The sequence below is a fragment of the Mus pahari genome, chromosome 1 (assembly GCF_900095145.1).
Source record: "Mus pahari chromosome 1, PAHARI_EIJ_v1.1, whole genome shotgun sequence".
NCBI lineage: Eukaryota > Metazoa > Chordata > Mammalia > Rodentia > Muridae > Mus > Mus pahari.
In genome coordinates this window covers 117,245,704-117,256,220 of record NC_034590.1, presented here as the reverse complement: position 1 = coordinate 117,256,220, position 10,517 = coordinate 117,245,704, and the positions used below count along the sequence as shown (strand labels likewise).

Here is a 10,517-nt window from a genome sequence, read left to right as displayed (position 1 = left end):
GCAGTTGCTGGGAATTGAACTCAGGACCTCTAGAAGAATAGTCAATGCTCTTAATTGCTGAGCCATCTCTCCAGCTCTCTTTCTTTTTTTCAAGACAGGGTTTCTCTGTGTAAAAGTCCTGACTGTGCTGGAACTCGCTCTGATGACCAGGTTGGCCTTGAACCCTCAGAGAAAACCTGCCTCTGCCTCCTGTGGGAACCTCACTTTTCCCTAAGAGGAAGAGCATCCCACCCCCAGCTCAGTGGTTGCATATGAGACAGGGTTGGCTCTGAGCCGAGCAAGCCACTGCTGGTTGGGGGCAGTGGGAATTTGTCTGGAGTCTGTGTTTAGGACCCCTGTCATCCTCCAGCACGCGCGCACACACACATACACACAATGCACAGCAGTGGGCCTTGGTGCAGTCGAACCTTCGAGCCTTGAAGGTCCCTGAGGCCTGCCCGCTGCCAATCCTTGCCTACCATATGATCATAGTACTCCCCCTGAAGACCTCAGCCCCAGAAGGGCCTCCACTGCCTACTTTCCTTCCCCTTCAGAGAGAAGTTGGACTCCTTCCTCCCTGCCCACCTCTGCAAGCGAGGGCACGGCCTCTTTGCTGCCTTCCGGGGCCGTGGGGCCAAGACTGGGCCAGGTGAGCAAGGCCTGCTGAATGCCTACCGCCAGGTAAAGGAAGTGACAGGCAATGACAGTGAGCGTGAGGCCACCTTGGGCTCCCACTACCGCGCATACCTCCTCAAGTGCCACGAGCTGCCCTTCTACGGGTAAGTGATGTATCTCGGGAGTTCCTGTCCCGTCTCAGTACCCTCCAGACTGCTCCGACCCCGACACGTGGCAGCCCGCAGCCCACCTGTGCTCCAGTGGCTCTGTCCTCTTTTTATTGTTGTTGTTGTTGTTGTTTTTGAGACAGGGTTTCTCTGTATAGCCCTGGCTGTCCTGGTACTCACTTGGTAGACCAGGCAGGCCTCGAACTCAGAAATCCACCTGCCTCTGCCTCCCAAGTGCTGGGATTAAAGGTGTACGCCACCACGCCCGGCCGGCTCTATCCTCTTAAAGAGCTGGCTTGGCCGTGGTCCCATCTCTGACCAGGATTCCTCCATCTGTCCTCTGTTCCCGCCAGCTACAGCCACTCCCCGGCCTGGCTAGTGCTCACACACGTGCTGTGTAACGAATAGTTATTTCTTTTTTCTTTTTTTTTCTTTTTTTTTTTTTTTTTTGGTTTTTCGAGACAGGGTCTGGAACTCACTCTGTAGACCAGGCTGGCCAAGAACTCAGAAATTCGTCTGCCTCTGCCTCCCAAGTGCTGAGATTAAAAGGCATGCGCCACCACTGCCCGGCGGCTGTTTTCTGTTTGCCCGTCAGTCACCCAAACAGCTTAAGGTTCTTGGGTAGCCAGAGTAGATTTCCCTGGTGTGCTAGGTGCTGGCGGGAGCAGCTGATACTAGTTCCCTTTCCAGGTGTGCCTTCTTCCATGGTGAGGTGGACAAGCCAGCCCAGGGCTTCTTGCATCGAGGTGGACGCAAACCAGTGACTGTGGCCATCAGTCTGGAGGGTGTGCACGTCATCGACAACAGGGAGAAGGTACCACTTCCATTGAGCCCCTTAGGGTGGGACTGAATGGTCTGGGGTAGAAGGGAGTGGAGTCTTGACTGTGCCCTCCTGGTTCCCCCGGGTCTATGTCTATGGACATCCTAGGAACAGTGTTGAGTGGACTGTAGGAGGCTCTGCCTCCCTCATGTCCCTAAAGCCTGCTCATGCCCTCTAGAACCTTCTTTGAGCCTGTTCTGGGTCTGTTTTCCTGAGCCATGCACTCGGCTGAGGCAGAGGGGCTGAGGCAGAGGGGTGGCAGCTGGGATCCTGACTGAGTGAGTTGTGTCTGCCAGCACCTTGCTGCTTCCTCCTGGCCAGTGATGGAGACTGGCTGGCCATTTTCCATGGAGATTCCTGCTGGGAGCTCCCTGCACTTGCCAAGACCTGCTCATTCCCGCATTGGTGACTGTCTTACCTCTGGCTCACCATATAAGCTGTGCTGTCACCAGCCCTCCCTGTGCAGCATTTGTCTGTACCCAGTGGCAGATTCCCTGACCATCAGGGGCCTGACTGTCGGAGGAAAGCATTGAAGAGTCCAGTTCCTGACCTCATGTAGAAAGAAATGCAGACTTAGCGTGGAGGTCTGGCATGGTTCATTCCTGCCTTGTATACATAAGGCTCTCTGTTCAGTTCTCAATGCCACCAAACAAACAAGGACAATCAATATCCTCTCTTCCCAGCAGAGGGAGGCAGAGGCAGCCAGATGTCTGTGAGCCTGAGGCTGGCCAGGACTGCATAGTGAGATCCTCTCAGAAAGTCAGTGTGGAGAGGACAGCGCCCTGCGTCAGCGGGGAAGGCCTCAGCTCTATCCTTTGTCTCCCTGTGGCCAGCATGTGCTGCTGGGCCTGCGCTTTCAGGAGCTGTCATGGGATCACACTTCCCCTGAGGAGGAAGAGCCTGTCCTGTGGCTGGAGTTTGATGGTGACAGTGAGGGCATGCCTGTGAACAAGCTGCTAAGGATCTACTCCAAGCAGGTAGTGCTATGCTCACACACACTCGGACTGACTGACAGGCAAGCAGGTGGTGCTGTGTCACACACACTTGGACTGACAGGCCGGTGCCCAGGAAGGAGGGTGCCATGGGTCTGGGGAATCACCCTGGTGAGCTCTGCGCAACTCTGGGATCACACACCAGGGGTGGCGTTCCATGCTGTGTGCAGCCGTGCCAGCCCTATTGCAAAGTCCCTGGGAGGACAGCTGAGGAGCCGGGACAGAAGGACAGAGGCAGAGAGGGCCTGTTGCTTAGATACGTTCTTTCTGCCCACCACCCATTCGCTTTCTCCTCCTCTGCCACGTCAGAGCCGCACCCAGATACATAGATGACAGACAGACAGACAGACAATTTCATTAGAATTAAAACATCTTTTTGGGTAGTGTGAGTTTTCTGACATGTGAGTCTTCTGTTGTTGTTTTCTGGATTCACTCACTGGTCTGAGCCATTGGTCTGTGTGTGTCGTTCACTAGTAATCACAGTCCTTTAACTGAATGACGTGCTTGGTGCTAGGCACAGTGGTGTGTGCACTACGGACCAGACCTATACATCCAGCCAGACTCCATCCCAAGGAAGGAAGACAGGAAGAGAAGGAAAGAAGATGGGCCAGGGAGATGATGGCTCATGGGTAAAACTGCTTCCTGCACAAGACCGGCCTGATTCTGGATCCCTGGATCCCACATAAAAAGCCTGATGTAACACGCACTGTGATTCCCCCACTCCCCGGGGAGATGGGAGGTGCAGACCAGAGACTCACCTAGACACTCAGGGATCAGCTAGCATGGGGTGCTTGGCAAAGCCAAGGAAGCAGAATTCTCAGTCTCAACTGAGGTGGAAGGGAAGGTCAGGGAGGCGTGTGACCTGTGAGGTCACCACACACACACACACACACACACACACACACCATACGTAGGTACACCCAGACATTTTCAACATGCATATATATGCATGCACACACACATGCAAATTTTATTTTTTTTTAAATGAAAGACTTGCTGGGCATTGACAACTACAGTGTACTTACATATAATAAATAAATAAAATCTTAAAAAGAAAAAGAAAAAGAAAGAGTTAAAAAGGAGAGCATGACTGGAGAAGCCGCTGAGGGTGAGACTAAGAGAGGACTGGGGTCTGTTTGCAGATGCCCCCTCGACATGGTGGCTCAAAACTGCCTTGAGCTCCAGTTTGGGGGACTGAATACTGACCTCTATGTTCACTAGGTACGCGCACACGCGCGCGCGCACACACACACTCACACACACATACATGTTGGCAAAACACTCATACATATAAAATAAAAATACCTCAAAAAAAGAGAAGAATGTGTCAGACTTGGGAGGTTCTTAGTCTTTGAGTGTTGACATATGCTTTTGTCAGTTGGCCATTCCTTCTGTGGAATTCTGAACTACTTAACAAGCCATTGGAAGCCAGGCGCCACACACCTGTAATCCAGCACTGGAAGCTGAGGCAGGAAGGAAGAAAGGAAGAAGAGGAGGAGGGAGGGAGAGGTGCAATGGATGTGGTTCCCAGGCATCTCACAGCCTGCAGTTCCAGGTTCCTGGATTCTCAGGGTTTCCCATGTAGCTGGTTATGTTGTCTATGAATGGTGACAGCCTGGTTTGTCACCTCCCGATCTGCATGCTCCTCATGCTTTTGCTCTTTGTGCTTGGAGAGTTGGATGACAGTCAGGACAATGCTGAATAGACAGGTGTCTTTGTCCTTCCCTCAGCAGTGTGGGTGCTTCCTGGCCAGGTGCCTTGGGCAGGCTAGGGAGTTCCCTGCCATCTGTTGGCCAGGTTCTCTGCAGTGGCTGGTGGTGTGACTCGGGAGAGGATGTGGTAAATGATAACGTACGCACTTTGGTTTAGGCAGGTTAGGAGGGTATTTGCAGACTGAGGCCTGAAGGAGCCTTCCTGCTCCCCTTTCCTCCCCAGGCTGGGCTAGGCTGCTGTCAAGGCCATGGGCAACACTGGGCAGGCAGCAGAGGCTAGACCAGTGTCTATGACGTCACCCCCAGGCTCCTGACCTGTAAGCACACAGGGGTCTGATATAGCTGGCCCTTTGGTGGGGCCACTCACATAGTAGATGCTCTGTAACTCTTTCTCCACAAAGATTCCTCATTCATAGCCTGAGCAGAGCCCTAGGCTGCTGTCACGGTGCCCAGCTGTGCTGCCAGATGTTTGGCCACTTGTGCTTCCAGGTGTTTTGCCACTTACCTGTTGTGTTTCCAGACTCATGAGGTGTCACTTACGTTAGAAAACTGCTCAGAGGGAGCCACCTACTCAGTGACCTCACCCTCTTCTTTAGGCCAAATCTTCTTGCAGCCAGCACAGGCAGCTCCCTTCGGGACCACACACATGTACACGCACGCACGCACACACGCGCGCGCATGCACGCACACAGCTCACCTCATCTGTGGCAGCCCAGTCCACAGCCTTCCTAAGCGGTGCCTCTGACTAGAACTCCCTCCTTCCTAGACCTCACCTCTGAAGCCACCTCAGGTGGACACCTTCCCTGCCCTCTGGGCCCAGAAAGCTCTCTCCTCCCTGCTCTGCCACCTGTCCCCACCAGGAAGCAAAGGCTTTAGAGCTGTGTGTGTGTCTCATGTTGTCCCTCAACAGTTGCTGCTCTGTGACCTCATACCAGCCCCTCTCCCCTCCCTAGGCTGAGCTGATGAGCGGCCTCATTGAGTACTGCATTGAGCTGAGCCAGGCCGCTGAGCCCCAGGAGAGTGCATCTGGCCCTCAGGAAGCTCCCAGCCCCTCTCCACCTCCCACCCAGCGCCCCAAGCTGCGGAGGCAGGGTAGCGTGGTGTGTAGCCGGATTCAGCATCTCTCCACCATTGACTATGTGGAAGACGGTAAGCCGCTGGTTACAGTGTGTATTCAGCACACTCGCTCACACATGTGCCACAGGAACTTCTTCTGTCTGTCCCTTCTTTTCTGTAGTGACAAACTTGTCCACTGTAGCACTGTCAGAATGGAAAACAGGAAGGAGACTTCTTTTGGAATGGGGTGTTCAGAGACAGGATCCTCTGTGTAACCCTGGCTATCTTAAAACTAGCTCTGTAGACCAGGCTAGCCTCAAACTCATAGAGAATCCATCTGCCTCTGCCTCCAGAGTGCTGGGACAAAGGTGTGCGTCACCTCCACCCAGCAAGGCCCTGTCTTTTTTTCTTTTTTCTCTTTTGGATGTATTTATTTTATGTATATGAGTACACTGTAGCTGTCCTCAGACACACCAGAAGAGGGCATTGGATCCTATTACAAATGGTTGTAAGCCACCATGTGGTTCCTGGGAATTGAACTCAGGACCTGGAAGAGCAGTCAGTGCTCTTAACTTCCTTCCTTGTAGTCTGAGAGGCCCTGTCTTAGAAAACAAAACAAAAAACTTCAGCATAATGGAGTTGAACCTAGAGCTGCAGCCACTTTAAGCAAGTGCTCCGCTACTGAGCTCTGTCCCTGTAGCTCTTGTTTCTGAGCAGTGAGTACCGATGGGTTAAGGAAGGGTGAGAGCCCCTAAAGTGGGACATGGGGAGGGGACCTCGTCTGGTGTGTTTGATTATCCAGATGAGTTTATTTACCTACACTTATTCTATGATAAAAGGGTTTATGGTGGGGAGACTGGGGAGTGTGCTCAGCACATAAGGGACTTACCTGAGCTCCATCCCCAGGGCCACTGGTGGAAGGAGAGTCAACGTCACATGGCTGTCCTCTGACTTCCACGCCTGCCGGTGGTGCGCAAATCCCTTTTGCCCAAGAAGGTTTTTTGTTTGTTTTTGAGACAAGATTTCCCTGTTTCCCTGTGTAGTTCTAATTTCTCCATATAGATCAGGCTGGCCTTGAACTAGAAAAGATCCGCCTGCCTTTGCCCGGGAAGTGGTGGGATTGCAGGCGTTCGCCGCCCCCCTCCAGATTTTGTTTTCTAGGTACTCTCTCTACTAGACTGGCGTGTAGCTGGTGTGTAGCTGGTGATGACCTTGACCTCCTGATCCTCCTGCCTCTGCCTCTCCAATGCTGAGATCACAGATGCCACCACAGCCAGCTAAGGTCATTTTCATAATCTGAAAAGGTGTATTTTGCTCAGGTGTGGAGGCATGTGACTATAAGCCCAGAGCTTTAACTATCTTGAACTGGGGGTGCAGCTCAGTGGTGGAGCACTTGCCTGGCATGACTGAGGCCCTGAGCCCAGCCCTGGTGCCGCCAAACCTAAATAAGATTCACTTCATAGGATACTGTGATAAAGGTGCGAAGTGTAGCTCTCCACAGCTGATGGCTTCTGGCAGGGGATGGGGGTAGGGAAGGACACAGTTTTCTTCAAGGGACTGGCCACTGGGGGTTTGTCCTTGTCAAGACAGGGTTTCTCTGTGTAGTATTGGCTGTCCTGGAACTCACTCTGTAGACCAGGCTGGCCTCGAACTCAGAAATCTGCCTTCCTCTGCCTCCTGAGTGCTGGGATTAAAGGCGTGCGCCACCACGCCCGACTCTCTTTTCCCTTTACTGGGAGTAGGAGAGGGGTGGGAAGAGGGGGACTTGGGAAATTTAAAGCTGGGCATCATGTCACGTGCCTTTAGCCCTGACACACAGGAGGCAGAAGCAAGCAGACTTCTCAGGTTGGAGGCCAACCTGGAATTAATAGTGAATACCAGGCCAGATAAGGCGTCATGCTATGCTCTGTTTTTAAATACAGGGAGCATGTATTTACACACACACATACACACACACACACACACACACACATACACACACACTTCTAGTTCTCTGAGTGTGTATAGAGGTTTTGTTTCGGCATCTGAGATAGGATATCACATCTGTATTTTGTTCTTTCGAAACAGGGTCTCATGGGGGCTGGCCTCAAATTCCATATATAGATATTATAGATAATAGACAAAGATGCCTTTCTTTTTTTTCTTTTTTTTTTTTGAGACAGGGTTGCCCTAGAAATTGCTATGTAGCCGGGCGTGGTGGCACACGCCTTTAATCCCAGCACTCAGGAGGCAGAGGCAGGTGGATTTCTGAGTTCGAGGCCAGCCTGGTCTACAGAGTGAGTTCCAGGACAGCCAGAGCTATACAGAGAAACCCTGTCTCGAAAAACCAAAAAAAAAAAAAAAAAAAGAAAGAAAAGAAATTGCTATGTAGACCAGGCTGGCCTCGAACTTTTAGAGAACTGCCTGCCTCTGCTACTCTGCTGGGATAAAGGTGTGCACCACCATGCCTGACCCGGAGGACTTTAAATTGTCCCTCCTCCGCCTCCTAGGCAGCATAGTGATTCTTCCTTCCTTGTCGTCGTCATCTTCTTCTTCTTTTAGGTTTAATATTTAAATTTAGTTATTTTAATTCTATACATGTTTGTCAGCGTGTGTGGCTGTGTACCACTTGGGCTTCTAGTAACTAAGGATGATGAGGGAACTAGAACTGGAGTTTGGAGCTGGAGTTACAGGTGGTTGTGAGCCGCCATGCCAGTGCTGGAAACTGAACTCAGGACCTCTGGAAGAGCAGCCAGAGCTCTGAATGGCTGAGCCATCGCTCCAGCCCCAACACTCACTTCTTTTTTATTGTAGTACCTTATCCAGTCTACACTGTGGCCCAGGCTGACCTGGGGCTTGGCATTGTCCTCTCGCCTCTGAGATGCCTGGCCACACACTGGAGCTGTCGGGCCTTGGTGTGGCCTGAGTATTTTGTAAAAGGCCTGTTGCTAGAATCTTTTATCTGGCTTCCCATCATCAGCTGTACCTACCTTAGTGGTTGTCACCCAGCAGTCAGTCTGGAGTCCGCTGCAGCTTCTGATGGGATGGTTGAGGGTGGCCATGGGACCCGTCCTGCCACTGATGATACAGCCCGGGGACAGACAGGCTCAGTGATGACAGCTGTGATGGGGGAGCACAGTTCAAGTGACTCCAGGAGAAGCTGACCCAGTGGGAGCGGAGCCCAGCCTCCTGGGGTGTGGGCCACCCACCCAGTGCCTCTTCTCAGCCTCTCTCTCACCCGCACAGGCAAGGGGATCAAGCGAGTGAAACCAAAGCGAACCACCTCCTTCTTCAGCCGACAGCTCTCCTCCAGCCAGGGAAGCTACACCGTGGTGCAGCCCACTGATGACAACCTGGAGCAGAGCTGAGAGAAGCCACGGCTGGCAGCAGGAGGACATCCGGGTGCCCTAGACACCACCAGGCACAGCCCTAGGCAGGGCCAGGCCACACTCGTCTCAGATGCTGTGGGCCTGGGTGGGGTGCTGTGCAGGGTCTGCTGGAGCTTCAGACCATGGAAAATCGACATCCAAGCCTTCCCTGAGCCTGGCGTGGGCAGAGCTGCACTGCAGCCCTTTCTACAGCCTGCCTCTTCCCTCAACTCCAGGTCCAGCAGCTGACAAACCCAGCTGCCCCTCCTGCTCGTCCCCAAGTGGACTATGTCTTCTCTCTGGAGGGACTGCTGGCGTTCCGATGGCAGGCGACTGAAGTCAGAGCTCGGGACTTGCAAGTCCAGTGTTTGCCTTTGGTCATGGGCCCTTGGCGACCTTATCTTGCATTCCTTCTACTGACATTCCACCGTGCTGGCCGGCCAGGCTATCACCTTTCTCCTAAATTATGTTGGAAGTGGAGGGCACCTCTGCAGGCTAAGCCCCTTCTTGTTGGCCTTTACTGACGTCTCTGTCCTGAATGGTGGATCTCCTAGGAACCGGAAAAGCCCTTACGTGTCCCTGGGCTGGAATGGCTGTCCCATATCAGCTAGTTCCCTTGTTTTCCTGTGATTTGGGTCTCAGGGTTAGATTCTGCCTTGTCTCCTCTGCTCTGAGCTGATAAAACCTGGGAGGTGACAACTCTGAATTGCACTGCACTGTGGGATTCCCTGAGGCCAGCCACAGGGGCTCAAGCCACCTCTCCTCTCCAAAGGAGAGCTAGTTCTGGGAGGGGTGCTGTCCTGGCCCTTAAGCCCTCGGTACTGCCTGGGAATCCCCACTGGATCCCAGAGACATAGCTTAGCTTTGTTTTCTTGGTGGAAAGCCCTAGAAATGCAAACCCATCATTTCTGTAAATGAAAGCAGTTTGGCTGCCCAGTGAGCTCCAGAAGCCTTGGCAGCAGAGAGAGAAAAGGCTGGCCTCACTGTGAGGCAGTAAGACGGTGTCACCTGCCACTTGTGGTTAGCCCTTTTGGAGTCTTGTGTGTTCCCTGAGCTACCAGCCTATTCTTGGCAACCTTTTGGTCACCTTGACTGCTGTTGATGGCCTCAGATCATTATGTGAGGGGCCCAGATGCGTGTGTGTGGGTACACAAACTCTGCATTTCCACTTGAGCCTTTGAGTTTTTTAATTACCACGTGTGCCTTAATCCTCTAGGACAGAGCACTGTTTTACTAAATAAATGTCTTGAGTGTTCCCAGTCTTTCCTATCATTGGACTTAATAAAATCACCTAGCACACTTTGAATGGTTATAATATAGAATAGCCAGGGTATGGTAACCACACGTGTGCCATGGTGTAGCCTCAAGACTTCACCCCAGTAAAATCTCATCTGGTAGCTCCTGGGGATCCTTCTCCAGGTCTCCATAGGAACCAAGTCTGGGAAGACTTGGGCTCACTCGTGTCTGGGAGGGACTCTGCCATCCTTTGGCTTCCTAGGTCCTCCTGACTAAGATGCTCTTTCCCACAGAGCCTGTGGAAGCACCTAGCTTGGAGGACAGGGACAGCACCAGACCTGTACTCCCCCACTGCAAGCTGTGGAGGCAGCGATGTTTGGAGCTTTGGCCCTATGGAATAAAGACTAGAGGTTGCAGGTTCAGCTTCACTGAATATTTCCAGAGGAAGGGAGCCACATGTCTCTGCGACACTGATTAATTTTTTTTTAACATTATTTACTTCATGTATGTGAGTACACTGTCCCTGTCTTCAGACACACCAGATGGTTGTGAGCCACCATGAGATGGCTGGGAATTGAACTCAGGACTTCTGG

General features: G+C 52.4%; 1 protein-coding gene across 2 annotated transcripts in view; it reads left to right on the top strand.

Moving 5' to 3' along the window:
* Frmd8 (FERM domain containing 8) overlaps window positions 1-9,972 on the top strand; it is a 19,330-nt gene extending 9,358 nt beyond the window's left edge. For both annotated transcript variants that reach the window (XM_029546325.1, XM_021199487.2), the window contains exons 7-11: window positions 534-758; window positions 1,452-1,575; window positions 2,415-2,558; window positions 5,239-5,434; window positions 8,567-9,972. In XM_029546325.1, coding sequence (XP_029402185.1) covers window positions 534-758; window positions 1,452-1,575; window positions 2,415-2,558; window positions 5,239-5,434; window positions 8,567-8,688 — 811 coding nt within the window. In that variant the 3' untranslated portion in view covers window positions 8,689-9,972. The remainder of the gene's footprint in view (window positions 1-533; window positions 759-1,451; window positions 1,576-2,414; window positions 2,559-5,238; window positions 5,435-8,566) is intronic.
* The last annotated feature ends 545 nt before the right edge of the window (window positions 9,973-10,517 follow it).